Raw genomic sequence first — 22,216 nt, forward strand, 5'->3', positions numbered from 1 at the left:
AGGCATTATCAGTCACCAAGCACCACCTGGAGGCAGACATGGCATATCAAATTCGGTCTCTGCATGGATAGAATGCTCAGATTTCATGGCCAATAACTTCTCCAATAGTTCTTGGACTGTCCCTGCAATTTCCTCACTCCCCAGAATTATTTTCAAGACTTCCCAAATTTCCGCTCACATGATCGCATGGTGTGGGAATGCTGTACAAGTGCCCACTGAGCGTGTAATGGCTCTTCACCTATAGTCACCCTTTGTAAAGTAGTTTAGGATTCTCCCAGAGCCCCTTTTCAGTTATGGAGGGAAAAGAGCTGCCCCATAGCTAAGGCTGTGTTGCAGTTTACAGCTGATTTTTCCAAACATTTTAAAATCCATGTGCAGTAGCAGATTGGTCTGAACATTGCTAGGGTGGAGTTGGTGGTTGAAACTTGGACTCATTTAGTCAAGTGGCTCTCGGGCTACAGTCCCCCACTATCCCCAGCCCTCTCCTCTCCAACATGACCTGCTTTTAAAGTGTGTATTTTCTTCTAACTGTTTAGCGCAGAGCTAAGGAAAGCCTAGTCCTGCTCCTGCCCAGGCCAAGCGCACCTCAGCTCTATGTGTTTCACTCAGAACCAAAGTGTGTGTTTGGGGATATTTTAATCAGTGTGTAATAGGGTCCGTGGCTCTTTTGTAGCTGTGAGAGCAAGTGAGTGGCTATGAGGTAAATGTCTTCACTTGTGCCTGCTAAATTAGTCGTGCACTGGGCATAATTAGAACAGTCAGCAGCATCTGTCTGGGCACTTGCAACTGGGTGATTGGCCATTAATCATCTCCCTGTCCTGCTTCTTTATTTTCCACTCCCAAATGAATCTTCATGGCCACCTTCATGGCCACCTTTCTGATAAAGCCATGAGCACCCAGAGAAGGGTAAACAAACCCTCTTTTAGCTGCCCAAACTGTCATTTTGCCTGCACAAGCTTCTTGACCATAATCAATAAGAAACTGGGACCCTGAGAAAGTGGTCTGGGAAGCATCCCTGAGGACTCCCCCAGCCTTGGAGAATGGGAGAATTCTTGTGCACAAGAACAGCACAAACTATGGCAAGAAATACAAATTCTGAAGTGCAGCATCAGTTTTTGATTCATGATCTTTATTGGACTCCAGCAAAACTGATACAGAAATGTACATCTGGCATAAACAGATGTTGGAGATGGACACAGAAAGCCGTCTTAATAGCTGTGGGATTGTGTAAAACTGGAGGGGCGGGGGGAAGAAACATACAACAAAGAGTGACTGAGCGATTGGAACAGAATCATAATTCCACATTGGATACCAGGATGATAGAGTCTCTGGGAATGGTGGGATCCCTCTTAGGAGGGCCAGGTTCTCAACTGTCCCTGGTTGCTGACCCAGCCAGTGGCAGGGCAGCCAGACCAGCGCTGTCTTGGTGCAGTGGCTCCCGCTCAATACCTTGTCTATAATTCTATGTCCAGATTAGGTTTTATCTTTTTCACAGCATTCAGCTCTGCCCGCATTCCTGTAGTTAAATCAACATGGGTGAACCTGTGGGGAAAATAAGGAGAGAAAAACACATGCTGATTCTCTCTGCAGACATGATGCCTGAGCCCACAGTCCCTGTCACTGCGCTGCCCACCACTGGGGTCTTGCCCAGCTGCCTGCCAGAGCCCACAAGATCTGGGCCAATATCACTCCCCTGCCTGCTGAGCTCACTGCCAGCTGGTGTGTCTCACTTGGGGGAGGGGAGAAGAAGTGCTGGTGCAATCTGTAGCGTGGCCTGCTCCCGCCACACCCCACTCACCCTGTGAGCTCTGGCCAGGGACAGCAATGTCCTTTCTGCACATAAAGGGCTGGATTGGGCAGCCCTTGCTCAGGGCGGTGAGCACTTTCTGACACGGACAGTCCCATTGATCGCTGTGGGGCTATTCAGTGCTCACAGGGAGCAGGGGCTGCAAAATCCAGCTCACAGAACCTCTCCATGGAAGCAGCCTGATCTCAGCTCTCATTGCTGCAGGGGATCCTCACGCCCCGTCCCCACAGGCCTAGGTTAGCCCAGATGCTTTGCTGGCCTAGGATAGGTGGAGCACCATGCACTCTGCCCCAGACATAGACCTCCATGCTTCTCCACACCCCCTACATGGAGGCAGGAGGATGGTATGGAATTGGCTACACCTGCTTTCTATCACCCAAGGATTATTCTGTCAGGCAGCTAATGTAACACTAATTTTTCAAAAAGGGATCTAGAGGCAACCCTGGCAACTATACGCCAATTTGGAAGGAACTATTGTAAAAAACAGAATTATCAGACACATAGATAAACATGATTTTCTGGGGAAGAGTCAATTGGCTTTTGTAAACAGAAGTCAGCCCTCACCAATGTATTAGAATTCTCTGAGGGAGTCAACAAGCATGTGGATAAGGGGGATCCAGTTGATATAATGTATTTGGATTTTCAGAAAGCCTTTGACAAGGTCCCACACCAAATGCTCTTAAGGAAATTAACTAGCCCTGGGCTAAGAGGGAAGGTTCTTTCATAGACCAGTAACTGGTTGAAAGATGGGAAACAAGAGTAGGAATAAACAATCAGTTTTTTTCACAATGGAGACAGGTTAACAGGGTTCCTCAAGGATCTGTACTGAGAGGTGTGCTGTTAAACATATTCATCAACAATCTGGAAAAGGGGATGAACAGTGAAGTGGCAAAATTTCCAGACCATACAAAATTATTCAAGATAGTTAAGTCCAAAGGACACTGCCAGGAGTTACAGCGGGATCTCACAAAACTGAGTGACTGGGCAACAAAATGGCAGATGAAATTCAGCATTGACAAACACAAAGTAATGCACATTGGAAAAAATAATCTCAGCTATACATATATAATGATGGCTTCTAAATTAGCTGTTACCACCAAGAAAGAGATCTTGGCGCCAGCATAGATAATTCTCTGAAAATTTCCACTCAATGTGCATCAGCTGTCGAAAAGGCAAATGGCGTGTTAGGAACTATTAGTAAAGGTAAAGAAAATAAAACAGAAAATATCATAATCCTACTATCTAAATCCATGGTGTGCCCACACTTTAAATAGTGTCCAGTTCTGCTCGCCCGATCTCAAAAAGGATATAGTGGAACTGAAAAAGATTCAGAGGAGGACAACAAAGATTATTAAGGATCTGGAGCGGCTTCCATATGAAGAAAGACTAAAACGATTTGGGATGTTCATTATAGGGATGAGATGACTAAGGGGGATATGATAGAGGTCTCTAAAATCATGAATGGTGTAGAAAAAGTGAATGGAGGAGTGTTATGTACCCTTTCACACAATACAAAAACCCACCCAATAAAGTTAACAGGCAGCAGGTTTAATACAAACCAGAGGATGTACTTTTTCACACAATATACAGCTAACCTATGGAGCTCATTGTCATGGGATGATGTGATGGCAAAAATTATAACTGAATTCACAAAAGGACTGGCTGAATTCATGGTGGATAGGTCCATCAATTGCTCTTAGCCAAGATGGTCAGGGACACAACCCCCTGCTCAGGGTGACCCTAAACCTCTGACTAGAGGAAGCCAGGAGTGGAAGACAGGATGGATCACTCCATAATTGCCCTGTTCTGTACACTCCTCCTGAAGCTCTGGTACAGGCCACTGTTAGACAAAGGATTCTGGAAAAGATGGACATCGGTGTGAGGCAGTGATTATATTCTTATTTTCCCTCTGTCTCATTCAGTGCACAGGATGGATGATGCTCTCTGAATGAGCAGCCACTGAATATTCTTTTCATCCTCCTCATTCTGGCCCCAGACCTTATTTCCCACATGCTATTCAAACCCTGCACTGAGAACAAAAAAGACAGTTACCTTTTTCCATAACTGGTGTTCTTCTAGGTGTGTTGCTCATGTCCATTCCATATTAGGTGTGTGTGCTCGCCACATGCACCGGTGCTGGAAGCTTTTCCCTCAGCAATATCCATATGGGACCAGCTCTGGTGCCTCCTGGAGTTGCGCCCGCATGGCGCGGTATAAGGGGTGCCACCGGTTCCCTTCACCCTCAGTTCCTTCTTGCCGGAAACTCCGACAACGAGGAAGGGGGGGGGGTCATGGAATGGACATGAGTAACACATCTCAAAGAACACCAGTTATTGAAAAAGGTAACTGTCTTTTCTACTTCGAGTGCTTGTGTAACCCACACACCTCTTGGGTGTGGTGTTCTGTCCCATCTAGTGGCACCGAGACCACTTAGAGAGAGAGATAAAATGAGTCTGCCCTACAGCTTTAGTTAAGAGCATGTGGTTTTTAGCTCATGCTGTAGAGGCTCATGCACTAAGCTCCAGAGGTCCCCGGTTAGATCCTGCCCACCACCAACTGGGGTCTGTCGGCATTACAAGTGGGGGCTCATCTGGGATTTCAACTGGGAAGTCTCTAAAGCTCGGGACATGCTTCCTCAGCTAGGCGAAGTGTGTAACCCACACACCTTCTGGGTGTGGTGTTCTGTCCCATCTAGTGGCACTGAGACCACTTAGAGAGAGAGAGAGAGAGAGAGAGAGAGAGAGAGAGAGAGAGAGATAAAATGAGTCTGCTCTACAGCCTTAGATAACAGCCAATTGGCCACGAGATGCACTCTTATGGAAGAGTGTGCCAGACCCTGGTTTCTGAGATGCAGCAGATAGTCTAAGATAGACTGCACCAAAGAATGCGAGGGAGATATGCCATGCTGAGACACCCAGTGGGGAAATCTCGTCCACTTAGCAAGGTAAGTCAGTCTGGTTGAGGGCTTCCTACTTCCCAGGAGGACTTGCTGGACCTCCTCCAAGCAGGTGCATTCCTCTGGGTTCAGCCATGGAGCATCCAGGCCAAGAGGTGGAGAGACGCGATGTTGGGCTGCAGCAGCCGACCATGATCTTGTGACAGCAGGTCCGGTTGTTTGGGAAGGGGCCAGGGAGGGCCCGTTGCCAGATTCATGAGCGTGCAGAATCAGTGCCAGTGTGGCCACGCTGGGGCAATCATGATAGCCTGTACCTTGTCCCTCTTGATCTTTACCAGGACACTGCCGATGAGGGGGGATCAGAGGGAATGCGCACATCAGGCTCCCTGACCATGACAGGAGGAAGGCATCAGAGAGAGGAACTCCCTTCAGACCTCCCAACTGGTCCACCATTGCAACAAGGTAAGTATTGCTGGGGGAATGGTCTGGTGATGACGAGGAGGAGGCTGGTGCTGTGGGATCTGCCCTGTCCCCCGGAGGGGTGGTAGGCTGTTTCTCCAGGACCTAATGAGCCGGGGGGGGGGGTCCTCTCCTCTGGGGCCTGCATCTGAAGGGGAGGATGGGATGCTGAGGCCAATGGACTCTCCGAGGCCCCTGATACCGATCGGGTGACCTGAAGAGGCTAGGTAAACCCCCAGGAGTTCCAGGGGTACCAAAGCATCGGCCACTGTCCCTGTGGCCATAGGGGCAATTGCAGTGCCAAAGATGTGGGTGGTACCGCCGGAGTCAGAACTTGTCCCGGTGCCAAGGATCCCCGCTTGGTGCCAGCATCAGAGGCGGAGTGGTCACTGTCTGGCAACCAAGATTGGGAGGACCGGCGGTCCTTCCCCATGCGGTGCCGACTGCTGCGTCCCACTGTGGACTTGTCCGAACGGGACAAGTCCTTGTCACAGGACCTCAGTGATCAGTGGATTAGCATCGGTAACCCGGCGATCAACATCTCATACTGCTTGACTGGTACTAGGATCGGGAGCTAGACTGGGCCTGCTGACAAGAGGATCTCTTTGACCACAGGGATCTGAATGACTGAGATCGGTGCCGGTGGGCTGGTGACTGGTGATTCCGTTTGCACAAGTGGGCTTGTGAGTGGTGCCAAAGCATTGGAGACATAAGGGGCCAGTCTCGATGCTCCTGCTGGGAGGGCGTCTCTCTCTACAGGTCTGCACCAGGTTCCTCGAGGGCCGCGCCTGGAGTTTCACTGCTGGTGCCCGGAGTCCAGGGACTGGAGAGGTGTTCACTGAGCCTGCCTCCCAATATCCGAGGTGTGGTGGCTTCGTGCAGGCGAGCGCTTGCAGAAGGGCCCCTTCAATGGGGAGCAGGGTTGCTGGGGCGGGGATGCTCAAAAGGATCCCAAGGTAGGCTTTCCCCTGGACCATGACACCACCTGAGCTGGTCACAGATCAGAGTATCCACCACCTGTGCGAAGGTAGGATAGTACCTGGTACCTGTGGAGATTCACCCTGTTGCCCCTGATGATGAGAGATGCAATGGTGTAGGTCTGATTGCGGGAGTTAAGGATCCTCGCAAGTGCCTAGTCCTGGGTGGGGACTTTAACACTGCCCTTGACTCGTGTGGCCCCACTGGCAGACAGACTTGCTAGGCCTCCACAGACATCTTCAGGGAGATCATCGACCATCCTTTCCTGGTAGAAGTCTGGCATGACCACCTGGATGATTCCACTACCATCACCTATGCCTGGGTGGAGGAGTCTCAGTCATGGCACTCCTGCTTGGACCGCATCTACATCTTCTGTTTTACCATCTTGCAGGCCCACTCCTCCGGCATATGGACAGCCCACTTCTGAGATCACCATATGGTGGCTGTGATGGTTGTGTTAACACCTGAGTGGCCAGGGCCCGCCTACTGGCATTTTAAGAAGAGCCTGCTGGAGGAGTGGGCTTTGTAGCATCCTTCTGGGAGTTCTGGCTGGAGGGGGCATGGGCATGCCTTTCTCTCAGTGCGGAGGTGTTGGGACACGGGGAAGGTGCATGTCAGGCTCCTTCTCCATGTCTACACCCAGGTGGCCAATTGGAAGAGGATACGATAATAGAACAGTTGGAGTGGAAGGTTATAGAGCTGGATCGGTGCCTGGCTGTTTGCCCCAGGAATCCATCCCTCTGCAGGGAGTGTCAGGAAAAGCAGGACAAACTGCAGGTCCTCGACAACCATTGGGCCCAAGGCACTTTTGTTTGGTCCTGTTTCTAGCTCCTTATGGAGATGGATTGCAGCCCCTGCTTCACCTATGACTGGAGAAGAAGAGGGGTGCAAAAAAGCACGTCACCTGCCTCCTGGAGGATCTTACAGATCTGGTGGAGATGCAGGAAAGGGCAAGGGCTTTCTACGCCAATGTCTTTTCCCTGGATCCAACTGATGCTCACACATGTAGGATCCTGTTGGATGAACTCCCTCTGGTCAGACTGGGCAACGGGGATCAGCTGGAGCTTCCTTTCACTCTGGCCAAGTGCTCAGAAACCCTCCCTCTGATGCCGACCAACCAATCTCCAGCCATCGACAGGATGACCATGGAGTTCTACTGAATGTTTTGAGACGTCCTTGGCCTGGACCTTACCATCACCTGGGCCAAGTCCCTGGGGAGCAAGGTGCTCCCCCTGTCATGCAGGAGAGCCTGGTCACTCTGCTGCAGAAGAATGGGGACCTTCACGATCTGAGGAATTGGCACCCAGCTTTCCTGCTCAACATGGAATATAAGGTCATAGCAAAGGCCATCTCGCTGCAGCTGAAGTCCAAGCTGGTGACGTGATCAACCCTGACCAGACCTACATTGTCCAGGGGCAGACCATCCTCAGCAACCTCTAGCTGGTCGAGGACTTTCCTCATCTCAGTGCGCTGGACTCACAAATGGTTCTGCTGGTGTATGCTGATGACATACTCCTTGTGGCCCACGAGTTGGGAGACCTGGTGCAGGTGGAACCTTGCAAAGTCATGTAATCAGCAGCCTCCTCTGCTCAGGCCACGTGGGTGAAGAGCTGTGACCTGATGGTTGGGAACAGGTGCAAGGGTGCCATTTAGCGAGGGGAGGGGAGGGCTGAAGTCCCCCCACCCTCCGTGAATTTCATACCCTAGCTGGGAGCAACACTGCTTGCTCTGTCCTCTCCCCCACTCCCCTCACCAGCCCGGAGCAAAGTGGCTCACTCTTCTCCTCTCCCTGGGCTGGCTATTTTTTGCTCAGCCAATAGGAATGCAGAAGTGTATCTGACAAAGCCAATAGCAGGGCTGGGAGCTTCTGACACACTTTTTTCCAATTCATTTTCTTGAAACAAACAGGCTCAGCGTCCAGGGAGTGGTCAGGGGAGGGAAGGTCGGAAGATGCTTGCTGCAGATTTCATCCTGATCTGCCCCTCACCTTCACATGTTGACATGGTACAAAGGCAGGAGCAAGCCCCTTGTGACACCAGTAGACACAGGGCTACTCAGGCAGGGGAGGGGGCTGCTGCCCCAGGCACATTCAGGGGATAATTATCCCCACAAACAGCCCAGCTTTGGAAATTTCAGGCTGCAAGAGCGGTGCTGAAGGATGACCACCTGAGATCTTTCCCTGCTGTCAAGAAACAAACATGTTCTGTCACACCACAAACCTTGTTTAAATTACACTTAAAACATTCCCATTTTTTCCAACTCTCTAATTTTTTGGAGGAATGGCAGTACCCTCGTGTGGTGATTTAGTCTACCATTTAGTCCCACTTGTCTGTAAGAGTCTTTCCTTTGCCTACAATGGGTTTTGGGTCAGGTTACCAGGTAGGGCCATATAGGCTGTTACACACAAATGCTGATTCCTCTGTGAATGCCTTGATCTTACCAAAACTCCCCAGGGTTGCATTTTTCTAGGGCCTTTTTCCTAGAACACCTTTTGAGGAGCTGCTGCTCCTTAATATATGTACAGAATGATACAAGCAATTGCTTCTCTTAAGCAGCCATTTTATAGCTGTGTTCTGCTGTGCTGTATCTCCTTGTCTTCCAACTGGTAAGTAATCTTAGCTCCTGTTTACTTACTCTTTAATATTTCTGAGGTTGGCAGAGTCTCACAAAATTGAGAACTATCCGTGAATTTCATTGAAGTGATATTTACTCTCTCAAATCCTTCCAACTTAATCCTTTGTATTTATCATAACTATTTGTCACTGTTCCCTATTTTATAAGGAAGGCCAAAAAAGAGTCTGTTGCTGCTCAGAAAAATGTTTATTTAAAGCAAGCCCTTCCTGAAGAGGGCGAGGGCAGAATTTCTGTGAAAGATGAATTGTTGTTTAGAGAAACTCCTGAAAGGGGGACACCGCCTAGCAGAGTCAGCCAGACCCTCAAGCCAGCAGGAGCAGCGACCCCTGGACACTGATGATGTCATTAGAACATTTTCTAAAGTTTTGAATGGACATTCTCTCCTCTGTGCTGATTGGCTATTTGCTTCAGTTCCCTCCTTCACAATCTTTTCACATCAGGTTCACTCTACAGATGCCCTTCTTACCCTCCTAATTCCTCCCTTTCCCCTTCTCACTTGTTCTGTCTCCCCACCCCCATCCTTCTCCTGTATTTCTAGTTAGCTAATCCATGCCTAACTCTACCAACACCAAAACAAAACAAATTAAATTTGTGGAACTAACATGCCTTTTGCTGCTGTGACATTGTTCTCACCAATCATACGTTACACCCCCTTCCTTTATACTGTGTTTGTGTTGTCTATTTAGATTATAAACTCTGTGTTCGTTCAATGCCCAACACAATGGGGCCACTTTCTTGACTGGTCCCCAGGTGCTTCTGTAATAAATGTGATTTAATTAATTAATTAATCTCCTGACAGCAGAGGAATGTAGGGACTCAGGATTCCTAGGTTCAGTTCCAGGTTCAGGAAGGGTGGGTGCTTGATCTACATGTAGGATAACAGACCAATTAGTCTGTTAGCAGGTATAGGACTCTTCTGCTCCTGTTCTCACCTCCCTCTCTGATCCTATCCTACCCATATCTATGCCTATGTAGCCCTCCTCTCCTTCTGTTCCTTTCCAACTCCTGCCCCTGGCTTCTGTCCCCTCCCATTGTGCTTCCCTCCTTCACTGGCTCCTGTTTCCCACTGTTCCCTACTCCCTTCTGATTACAGTTCACACTCCCACTTTGCTTCTCCTCACCCTCTGGTTCCTCAACTCCCTTCTCCTCATGTTCCCTCACCTCATGTCTGTTGGTGAGAGAGACAAACTTTCAAACTACACAGACCTCTTCCCTCAGAGTACCTTTCCTAGACCTGTAGAAGAGCAGGGGAAGTGCAGCCCAGTGGTGACTCCTAGAGCAAGGGGTGGGGGAAAGGAAAGTGGATGTGGCGGTGGTTGCTTTGAGAAGGGGAATCACTGACACAGGGAGTCTTTGACAGCAGCTGGTGTTTTCTCTCCTCTGAAGGGTGTGTAATGGGGAGTGGTACCTGCTCATCATCAAGAGAGAAGGAAGAGGCTAAACATCATGGATAGTGGGAATAAAAGAAGAAAACAACAAGCCCTGAGATGAGTCCTATTCATCTGCATACTGCCAGGTGGAGCTTTGAGGCCTTGCTTGAGGACTCATGAGGATAGATGGTGTCAGAAGCAACTCAGCCCTCCAGGCACTTTGTCTGATGTACTTGGGAGAGGATAGGGGGCCAGTCATTAGAAGTTAGGGGCATTAACCTCAGTGGTGGACAGCTGCTACAAAAGGAGGCTGATTTTGCTGTTCATTCTGCTGGTGATTTTGGGGCAGATTTTCAGGAGAGCCCAGGCCTTTTGAAAATGTGGACAAAAGTGTCACAGTGGGAACAGCTGAGTGTAGAGCTCTTTTGAAAATCTGGCCTCAAGTCCCCAGAGTTTCCCTGGATCTCACAGGTATGGGGTGGGCCTTCTGCCTTGCGAGAAGAAGAAACAAGCAGAAATGTATTCAAATAGAAAAGGGAAGAGCCACAGGTTGGTTTGTTTGTTTGTTTGTTTTTAATATGTCTAACATTGGCATCTGCTCTCACCTGCCCTGTTTGTAACTGTAAAAACACACATCGCTATTCCCAGCAGGGTGCATTTCAAAAGGTATTTCATGAAACTGGTTATTTCTCTGAGCAGATACCAGCTTCAGCCCCAGCCCCAGCCCTGGGAACTTCAAAAGCAGGAACCACAAAGGATGGGGCTTAGATGGGGTTGATTAGAATCCTCAGTGTCCTGGGGCCTATTTTGTTTTTATTTATTGCATATGAAAATTAATGTGTCAAAAGTCATTAAAATGCTCTAAAAAAGAATGCTGCAAGCTAAAGAATGAGTGCATTTTAGTAAATACATTTTAATTAAAAGTTGGTTTTAAAAAAAATTATACCAAAGTGCTGGGGAGTTAGTTATCTTGAGTGGGCCCAGCTATATTTACATTTCCAAAGCTGGCAGGTCAGGCACATATAGAGAGTCCTTCCTGTAAGTGATGGAAAGAGACTTAATTTTCAGATTGTTCTTGTGTGACACACTGTACCTCAGGATAGCACCCTGTAACCCTGATATTCATCATTCATATATGGTTGTAATGTTTCATACAGGGCATGTCACGTGAGGTATCATATGAGAGGCCATGGTCAACTGAAACCCATTGTCCTGCTCAATTATGTATATCATTAATGTGTATGAAGTTATGAGATTTTGCTATGTGATTCTTGTTGAAATGTGTTGTAAGTTTGAGAATCTCTACTGCCAGGTGGGTGTTAACCGACCATTAATTAACTCTATGACTCAGTTGCACAAGTCCACACAATGGGTGTTTACTTGATCACTGTCACTCAACAAAGCCTATCAGGCATGCAATCACTATGATGCAGCAAAGCCCACCAGGAATGTCTTGGCAAGTGTGTTCTAGGCACATTCACTAAGAATATAAAATAGGGGACAGTGGCACCATGCTGTGGCCTTTCTCCTCCCCCACCTATGCTGGAAGCAATAAGGACGCTGAGAACACAAGAACTTCAACACAGGAGACTAGTCCCAGGTTCAAGTAAGAAACCTGTGTATTATGAATTGTAACATTTAGTGGGGTGAGAAAACTGCTTGATCTAAATACTGCCTAGTGTTTTAAAATTTAAGATTTAGATTTAATTGGGGGTGGTCCTGCTTTGAATAGGGGGTTGGACTAGATGACCTCCTGAGATCTCTTCCAACCCTAATCTTCTAGGATTCTGTAATTGTGTGTTTACCTTTTATTTTCTTGGGTAACTATCTCTGACCTGTTATGCCTACCACTTATAATCAGTTAAACTCTATCTTTCTATAGTTAATAAATCTGTTTTATATTTTACCTAAAACAATGCATTTTGCTTAAGTGCTTGGGAACTCTCAGCTCAGGTTATAAAGCCTAGCATATATCCTCTCCACATTGAGGGAGGGGCGGACTGGGTAATAAACTTATACCTGGTCAGGCTTCTGACTAGGGCAAGACAGTACAGCGCTGGGGAGCAAGACTGGGGAACTGGGGCAGCGGAATTGGCTGGAGCCTCTCTATTGTTGGTTTATGAGTGGCTGGGAGAAGCATTCATGTAACTCAGTTGGGTGTGTCCCTTCCCGTGGATGTCTGTGTAAGTGCAGTTTTTGCACTTTTGCACTGCCAGAGTTTTGTAGCTTGTCACAGCATCACAGTATGAGAGGGAACTCAGGCTGGGGGGACAGAGGGCTCAGCGGTATACCAGTTCCAGGTTGTACCCCAAGAACTCCATCACGCCTTGTAACAGTAGAGAGCAGACACCAGCTATGCACCCTGTTGAGCATGTATAAATGCATAAAGGAGGCCAAATGTTACTTACCCCAGTCTTTGTAATTTGCAGTTTTGATGTTTCAGTCCCTCACATAGTAGTTCCACTCCAGAATCTCCTATATATTGATTATAACTGAGGTCCAGCTCTGTCAGGCTCTGGCTGGTTCTGAGAACAGTGGCAAGAGCTCCACACCCCGCGGCTGTGACACCACACCCCCACAAGCTGCAGAAGAGAGAAATGCAGAGAAGGGGAATCAAGATGTGAATGGAGCTCATCACAGCTCTTCTAACAGGTGACCCCATCCACCAGCCCCCATGCCTGACCAATCAGCATCGAGAATGAGCCAGAAGTCCTGCTACAGACTCCGTCCCAAGCCCCACCCCTTGTCCAGTGAGAAACCAGCAGTGGGTGGGACTTCCTGTCTAAACCACAATGCTTGCCCTTTACCCTTCACCAGTCAACAGTGAGAATGGCCTAGACACTGCAAATCTCTGCCACTGACCAATGAGGAATAAGGTTTGGGTAAGACTTCCTTCCTAAGCACCGCCCCCTCACCCTTTCCATTGACCAACCAGAATTCAGAAAGGATAAAAAGTTGCCCTTTAAGTCCTTCCCACTCAGATCTTGACCAATCAGGTGAGACTTGGTACTGATCAGCCCTGGGATGGTGTGACCCAATCTGAGCTGGTCCATTGCTACAGGGAGGCTGTAGGGGAGCCCCCTCCCCAGGCAGCTGGACCAGGCTCAGAGTAGGAGAAGCTGGGAGATCCTGCTGTTCATAACTGGCACTAGCTCTGCTGCGCCTCTGCAGAACACAGCCATCTCTTGTCTCTGCCCCCAGCCCATCAGCTTCCAGCTCTGACCATCAGGCCTGGGAAGGGGAGGAAGCCAAACAGGCCAAACAGTGGCAGAATCAACCCACCTACCTCTGAGACCAGGGAACAAAGGCATGAGAGAACAAGAGGAAAATCCCCATAGCAGGGTGTTACCCAGGATCTGGGGAGGGAAAAGCCCCTGAAAGGAGGGCAACTGTGTGAGCCTGTTGGCAGGGCCTGTTCCAGAGTCCAGGGTGGAAAAAATCAATAATTAAAAAAATAATAATTAAAAATCAGATTTTATTTAAATCGGATTTTTGAGGAAAAAGATAGTTTTAATTAAGATACATTATAGCTCAAAGATATCTCATCATGAAATAGGGATTATAAATTCTAATTATATAGTATGAGACAATATTGTCATGTAATGTTTAAGAAAAAATTTGTAAATGAGTTCCAATAGTTCATGGATTAGGGACCCAATTTTATGGGGTTCCAGGGGCTTCTGGGACTCAGTGCTCGGTCTAGAAGATACCATCAGAGATGCTTAGCTTTGCAGTTCTCAAACTGTGGATTTGTGTCTCCAGAGATAACATGCTTGTTAACAGAAAAAATGTTTTTAAAATAAATACATAAATAATATATAGAGGTGAGAAATAACAGACCTCAACCCTATTGTCCCTCTAAAAATTTGTGTACACAGAATCAATCTCTTACCTCTCTCTAAAAGTGCAAAGTTTCAAAAAGTTCAATGAATGAAAGATTGTTGGGGGCAAAATAGATCTGGACAAGGAGAAGAAGTCTGAAGATAAATGTGAGAAGGGAGGGACAGGCAGTAGAAACAAAAGTGAAACAGTTTGAGCAGCATATTCTAGAAGTCTTGAGGTCTTTGAGTGTAGCTTCACTGATTTGAGGTCTCCCATACCATTCTCTCACTAGAAGGGAAAACCTATAATGGCAGCTGGCCGTAAAAGAGACCCAGTTTGGGAATATTTTAACAAAGTTCCTCTACCTGTGGGTAAGACAAGCATGCGTGCAAAATGCAAACAGTGCAACAAAGAAATGCAAGGCCTGGTTGCCTGAATAAAACAACATCATGAGAAGTGTTCCTTCTCAGGAGGAAGCTGCATTGAAGATGATGACAGGAATGTGTCTGAACATGCAGGATCTTCAGGTTGGTAAACTTTTTTTTATTTCATACTTCTTTCTTAAGGACTGTCTGTCTTCCTTCTGGACTATTTTTGAATTCTCATGTTTGTGCAAAAAATATAGTTGTTACTCTATCATTTTTTGACGCAGTTGTGATAAAAATAAATAAATGAAATAGGCAGCTCTTCCTTTTAAAATTTCACCTTTAAAATAGTACTGAGTGTCAGTGAATGCAATGACTGATACTAAATGAGCGGTATGGTAATAATAATTAAATAACTGCATTGACTTATTTTGTTTAGGAGAATCCATCCTCAACATACATGATTCTGAAGACTATCCACCTTCAACAGTTATCTGCCTATTATACTGTTTCAGTTACATCATGTATGTCACATAGCCACAGTATATCACCTGTAGCAAAAAGAAAAAAAATCTCCATCATCCAGAAAGAACCATAGATAAGTTTGTGATAAGAACCAGCAGATTACAAAAAGAGGTAATTAATGAAAAAATTGCCTGGTTTGTTTATGCAACAAACTCCTTTCCGTATGATTGAGAACCCACACTTCATTAACATGATTCAGTCATTAAGACCAGGATTCTGTCCACCCAACAGAGCAGATGTCGCAGGCAAATTGCTGGATAAAGTGTATGAAAGAGAAATTGAGCAGTGTGCAAAAAGTCTAGAGTCTTGATGGTTGGAGCAATGTCCACAATGATCCTGTTGTATGTGCTTGTGTGGCAACAGAAGAAGGAAATATCTTCCTTACAGAACCAATTGATACATCAGGAAATGCACACACAGCAGAATACTTATAAGAAGTAGCAGTAAAAGCTATAACAAACTGAAAAAAAATCAAATCTCTAGTACGCAGCTTGGTCACAGACAATGCTGCAAATGTATCCAAGATAAGAAGAAATTATTTAGAAGAAAGTGAAGAGAGTCCCAAGCTAATAACATACAGTTGCAGTGCTAATTTGATGCACCTCCTAGCCAAAGACTTCAGTGTTACAGAAATAAAAGCTAATGTTGTTGAAATTGCAAAATACTTCCCTAACCACCACTTTGCAACAGCTGCTCTGAAAAAAAGTGTGAGGAACCAAGCTAACTCTTCCACAAGACGTGCGATGGAACTCAATAGTGGACTGTTTTGAGCATTATATCAAGAAATGGCCTAATCTGATGACAATTTGTGAACAAAATTGTGAAAAAATAGATGGCACTGACACAGCCAAAGTTCTCAACATTGGGCTTAAGAGAAATGTTGAACACATGCTGAAAACCCTGAAGCCTATTTCTGTAGACTTGAACAAAATGCAGGGAAATAGCTGTTTTATTGCTGATGCTGTTGAAATTTGTAAGGAACTGAGTGAGATCTTAAAAAGAGAAATATGCAATGACCGAGTTAAATTACCAGCATTAAAAAACACGAATGAGACAAGCACTATCTCCAGCTCATTTTCTTGCAAATATTCTCAATACTCGGTACCAGGGTCAAACCTTAACTGCTGAAGAAGAGTTGGCTATGACATGGACATCCAGCAATCATCCCTCCATAATGCCAACTATAATAAACTTCAGAGCTAAAGGTGAACCATTCAAGAAATATAGGTTTGCTGATGATGTTTTAAAGAAAGTCACACCAGTGAACTGGTGGAAGTCACTTAAGCACTTGGATTCAAAGACCGTTGAAGTGATAATCTCACTTTTAATAGCAGTAGCTTCTTCTGCCAGTGTAGAAAGAATATTTTCTTCCTTTTGGAATAATTCATTCCAAATTGAGAAATCGTTTGGGACCTGAAAAAGCAGGAAAGCTTGTTTTTCTTTTCCAGATTATGAACAAACAGGAAAATGAAGGTGAAGACAACTGAGTTAGCTGCAGAAGCCAATACTTTAAGTTTTTCATGTTGACCTGTCTGACATAGTTGATTTAATTTTTTTTTAATTTCATTTAACTATTTTAGTTAAAAACAATTTTAACAAAAACAACCCTAATTTTAAAACACTTGAATGTTTAACTAAATTAAAAAATTCATATGCTTGTTTTGTTAAAATATTATGTTTGCTGTTGAAGAAAAATATCCAGAATACATAATGTTGTTGTTTAAGTTAAATAAAACAATTTAAATGTCTGTGTGGTGATGTTATCCTCCTAATACAGCATGGCGAAAATCCTCCAAATATTAATGATTAATCTGTTGAATTGGAAATAGTTCACCTCTCAATGACTTCATAAATATCTGCTTCAACTACCTTTGGTAAATGAAATAATCAAACAATCATTCATTTTCTGATATAGTTGTAAAACTAATCTGAAAAGTTTTCAAAATAAATCACTTCAAAAATGTATAGTGTGTACCTTCTAAAAATGAAACCTACATCTATCTCTGAGTTGTGAAGAATATGTATTAAGGTTATAACAACCAACAAGAATGTACTTTTATGTAGAAATCCATGATTAAATCGAGTCTTCCTGACTAGTTATTTAAATAATGATTTAAATCAAATTGATTTAAATCAAATCCACTCTGCCAGAGTCTCTGGTGGGGTTATACAAGCAGATGTTCTGCTGGTTTCTGTAACTTCTCTGCAGAGTCTGGGCTCCTGATGGAGCTGCCATCCAGCTGAGTGGGTAACCATGGCACCAGTCTGGTTATGCATGTGCACCTCAAGGACAACCCACAAGCATAGATGTCTTTGCTCTTCTTCAAGGCCTCACAGCAAGTTGCCTGCACTCCCAAGTATGAGCCCTCCCCACCCCAACAGCTGCTAAATCTTGCACACATCAAGACATCCCTCCCACCAGAACTGTCACCTGCATGGACTCCTTCATCACCTCAGTTCCCTTAAAAATATTGGGACTCTTCCAAATGGGGAGGGGGACCCCAACATTTGGGAAAGAAAAAAAGCCCTGAATTTGTGCAAGGGAGAGAAGTCACCATGCCTTGGGGAGCCCCCAGGTGTTGTAAGGATTAGTAGCGCTCCCAAGATATTTTGGAGGTAAGAAGAGAGGAGCCTGCAATAGGGAAGAGATTCTAAGATTGGGTTGATCAGGGGAAGAAAAAAAACCAAAGATGTATGTGGGAATCTGAAGGGATAAACCCTAATTTGGGGGAGGGTGAAGAGAAGAGGGCATCCAAGTTGAAGCAGAAGAGAAGAACCCCAGAAGATTTAAAGTCTAAAAAAAAAAAAAAAAAAAAAAAGAAGAGAGAAGAGACCTGAGAAGTTGAGGAGAAAAAGACCCCAAAGTGGGGGAGGACATGTCAGGGGAACATGGGGACATGTCAGGGGACCTCAACTGGGATTAAAAGGAGACCTCCTCTGCCACCCAGGGGTAGTAACTAGAGTAAGGAAAGAACATCCCCCGAAAGAACACCCTCCCCCCCCCACAGCATAATATCTTTGATGGGAGAGATAAGACTAAGGCAGGATAATGAAATACCCACCATGGTGCAGAGGGAGAGAGACATTCAAGGAAGAGCACTGAAAGTGGGGAAAGACCCCAAAGGAACTAGGGGACACCCGTGGGAAGTATTACAGGGGACAGAGGAGAATTAATAAAGATACAGGGGGCAAGAGAGAAAGAATTAATGACATCTAGAGGGAGTCTTTAGGGAGCAGAGAGAAGGAGGATGAAAAAGGAGGAGATGGAGTGAAAATCTTGCCACCCCAAACAGCTTTTACCATTAACTTTTGCACTGTTAATACATTCTCTACCGACAGCCAAATATTCTGCATTAACATAATGCATAGGAATATTTCCTTCTTTAATTATCTCCCTTGAGACTAAAGATGGCCGGGTTTGGGCATATTTGGTTATCCTCCATATTTAAAAGTAACTGCATTAGAATCTATTATGGGGTTTGTGGGTGCTAATGCTGGGGTATTTTTAAAGTTTGGGCAATTCGTTTTTATGTGGCCAAGGGCCCCACAGAGATGGCAGATAACAGGTTTCCTTTTAGGGTAAGAGTTTTTATGTGCTGAGCTTCCATGAGCTTTCCTACTAACATTGGGATTAGGTTGATTTTTAAACCCTTCCCTTCCTTTTAAACTGGGGTGAATAAGGACTACTCTTCTCATGGTCTTATGCCCTTCACGGTTTCTATTTTCTATATATGCATCAGCAGTTTCTGCAGCCCTTAAAATCGAATCAGGCTCTCTTTCACAGATTGCTGCTTTGATGTCTCCAGGAGCTATTTTTAGCAATTGGTCCAAAGTGATTAAATCTAGCAGTTTATCTAAAAATCCCCATAAGCTTTTGCTCCCATAACCCATGTTTTGACAAAACCCATCAATTTATGAGCACATTCCCCCATAAGCAAAACCATTAGACATTTTGAAATTTCTAAATCTATAAGAGGGATCGGCAACCTTTGGCACGTGGCCCATCAGGGAAATCTGCTGGCGGGCCGGGACGGTTTGTTTACCTGCAGCATCCACAGGTTCGGCTGATCGCAGCTCCCACTGGCCGTGGTTCATTGTTCCAGGCCAATGGGTGCTGTGGGAAGCAGCGGCCAGCACATCCCTTGGCCCACGTTGATTCCTGCAGTCCCCCATTGGCCTAGAACGGCGAACCGCAGTCAGTAGGAGCTGTGATCGGCTGAACCTGCAGATGCTGTAGGTAAACAAACCATCCTAGCCCGCCAGCGGATTTCCCTGACAGGCCGCGTGCCAAAGGTTGCTGATCCTTGATCTATAAGATTCAGGTGTAATTTTAAAGCATTTCAAAACAGCTTCTTTAAACTTTACTTGATTCAAAGTGTCCTCATCCCCCATTTCATTAAATCACTCTTTGGCTTTTCTGGACAATTTGGTTTACAGGACAGGTACTCACTGGTCATCTGGAATCTTGTGAATATCACACAGATGCTCAAAGACAGACAAAAATGCTTCCATACATTCAGAGTCTTTATAAAAACTGGACAGTTTTTTCCCCAATTGTTGCTGTTGAGAGGAGATGGAATTCCAGGCTGTAGAACATTTTTTTGCTCTTCCAGAGCTTGGAATGCGGCAACTTCTTTCTCAGCTTGCAGCTGTTCCATGCACCTTCTGTGAGCCTCCTTGGCTCTCTCCTCAGCTTCCTTCTCAATCCGAGCGATTACTTTCTTCTCTTTCGATCAAAGTTTTGCCATTTCTCTCCCATGCTCACGATGCTGCTTGTATTTCAGTGTTTGCATTCTGACTGCTTCTGCTGTAGCTGCGCCTGGGGCAGGGGAAGGCAGAGACTCTGCTTTCTGGTGACTGTCCGTGAACAAATTTCTCAGTTCTTGATCTGGGGTTTCCTTCTTACAGGATAAGCCCCTTTGCAAGCACAAATCTTCAAGGGCTTTTCTGTCAAGACCCTCATATGTTCATGGCTCACTCATTGTAACTAATCTCGAAGCCTTAAAACTCTCAATATCAAAATTAAATTTTGAGTAGTGTGAGGTTCTGATCCAAAGCCTAATTTGACCTGATTCTGTGGATCCTGCCCAAGACTACACCAAATGTCACCATGCCTAAGTGGGTCACAGATGAGAATACCAAACTGAGAACAGACAGTATGCAATGGGGAGACACACCCCAAACTGGTGGTTTATTCTGTAATTAGATTTCACCAAGCCAGTAATAAAAGTGAACTTCTGTATCACAACACTGGTTAACAAGAAGTCAAAGATGCAATCTCCTTAGGCATTCCAGGCGTTGGCTCACCACCCAGACAACTGGACTTTATGATGAGAGATTACTGAAAATCAGATTAATCACACATAAAGTTCTTCCAATCCCAAAGGATCAGCCACTTCACCAGGTCAATATATAATTCAGATCTTACCCAAAAGCCTTCTTTCCTGACAGAATACTACAACTGTAAAATTTACCCACTTCATACCCTTTTACAATGCCTTCACACTTGCACACAGAATCCCACATCACCCTATACTTTCCCTTACCCTCATTCAATCTACAGACTGTTCTCATATGCCTCACCTCACTGCTGACAATACCCATGGCAAGAAGATCTCAGTGCCCTGCTACCGACAAAAGCTACTCAACTCCGTATTGAAATGATGCAAGACTGGAACCTCAAGGTAAACATACATCTCTTTTCTTTGATAACACACAAGGGGACTCAGACCCAAATCCCCTCATATCACAATCCCAGCTCTCCCAAGCTGCTCCGATTTATTCATCCATCATTCAGTACAGCTGCACTTAACACCACGAATGCAGCTGGAGTGCATGTAGATAATTCCCAGTGGCTATTGCCAGATCCAGAGGGGCAGAGTTACGGATGCATGTGCATTTACCTTAACTCTATATTTCCTTATTTTCAGAAATTTGATTTTTGCTGAACTAGACATTCTGGAGGGGCATGAGCTATTGCCGGGAAACCTTAACTCTTCAGACTTCAACCATTTAATTTAGGCTATCGAATCATCAGGGCAGAGATCGTCTACATGTATTGTTGCTCCTTCTTCTGACAACCATGCCCCATTTTGACTTCAGCTTTATCCCTCTGCATAGCAGTAGTAAGGGCCTTGCTGATCAGAGGAGAAATCAGTGATGAGGAAACAGGTACACTTAAAGTTTACCTAGTAACTCTCCTGCTGCTCACACAGCTCCCTCTCTCCCAAAGCTGCCTTTACACAAGACCTTGCATAACCTAAACACTGCATGTCTCTCCAAGAATAAAAGCTTGTTTACATCCTAAACAAAAAGAACATGGACACCTGTAACAGCACCACCTGGGGGCACCTGTCATGTCCAGTGCCTAGCACAGTGAGGCCCTGATCTCAGCCAAGGCATTTTTCCACTACTGCAATTCACTAATAAATAATACTACAACTACTGTAAACAAAATGTGGAATTTATTCTTTCACCACCTGAGTTGTTGATGGTTGACAGAATGAACAGAGGAGCTCACTGGAGCAACTTTTCATTGAAACATTGGAACCCAAATAGGAGACACCCCCCAGCCCCAGCATAATGATGGCTAATGAGCATCACTTGGATCTTCAAACTGGTGAGTCGCGAACCATGACTAAGGGACAAACACATGGAACATCTGTTTACCAAATCAATACTGTATTTGGTGCTCAAAAGTGAGATGCATAGAGCCTGTTCACAGGTAAGTTGTGGAAGAGTTTCTGTAAAAGGATCAAATTTGATTGCTCAGTGGCCAGAGTGTTTGGCTTCCAATCGAAGATTTGGTGAAAGACCTCCTCATGCACATTTGTTTCTACTGTAAACTAAAAATCCCTGTCACACAAACTTAAATATTTTTAGTCTTTACTTGAAAGTGGTCACATAAACAAGCAACTCCTGCAAAATTACGCCTATTGTCACGTTCTGCTTTGGCTGATGCTTCACACCTGATATTGAGAGTAACTACGGCAGAGAAAAGGTGATGTTTCTTTTAATAAAAAGAATCAAAAAGACATTGATTTCTTACTTAAATCACATTAATTTATTTTTTTTTAAATTAAAATTAAATATTTTGCGTTTAAAAATAAACGTTTAAAATTAAATTTCAATTTATGACATTCTATATTAAGGCATAAGCTTAGTATAATCTATTTAAATAATTTACATTAAATAAAGATGATATTCAAAAAGTATGTGTTTGTTGCTGAATTGGAGGAAGTCATCAGCTCAGCACCTAGCAACACCGAGAACACCGGCCCAAGCTAGGGATTGACTTCTGGCTCCCTGCTGCGGAACTGTGAACTCTGGAAGCCCCAACTCCCTACCTCTAAGGCTCCTG

General features: G+C 45.2%; 1 protein-coding gene across 1 annotated transcript in view; it reads right to left on the reverse strand.

The window, feature by feature from the left end:
* Window positions 1–1,122: 1,122 nt before the first annotated feature.
* Window positions 1,123–22,216, reverse strand: part of LOC117876517 (NACHT, LRR and PYD domains-containing protein 3-like) — a 116,210-nt gene continuing 95,116 nt past the window's right edge. The window contains exons 13-14 of the mRNA XM_034768780.1: window positions 12,553–12,726; window positions 1,123–1,542 (exon numbers count right to left, since the gene is read on the reverse strand). Coding sequence (XP_034624671.1) covers window positions 1,455–1,542; window positions 12,553–12,726 — 262 coding nt within the window. The 3' untranslated portion in view covers window positions 1,123–1,454. The remainder of the gene's footprint in view (window positions 1,543–12,552; window positions 12,727–22,216) is intronic.

Source organism: Trachemys scripta, chromosome 4 (genome assembly GCF_013100865.1).
Source record: "Trachemys scripta elegans isolate TJP31775 chromosome 4, CAS_Tse_1.0, whole genome shotgun sequence".
In the NCBI taxonomy this organism is placed as follows: Eukaryota; Metazoa; Chordata; order Testudines; family Emydidae; genus Trachemys; species Trachemys scripta.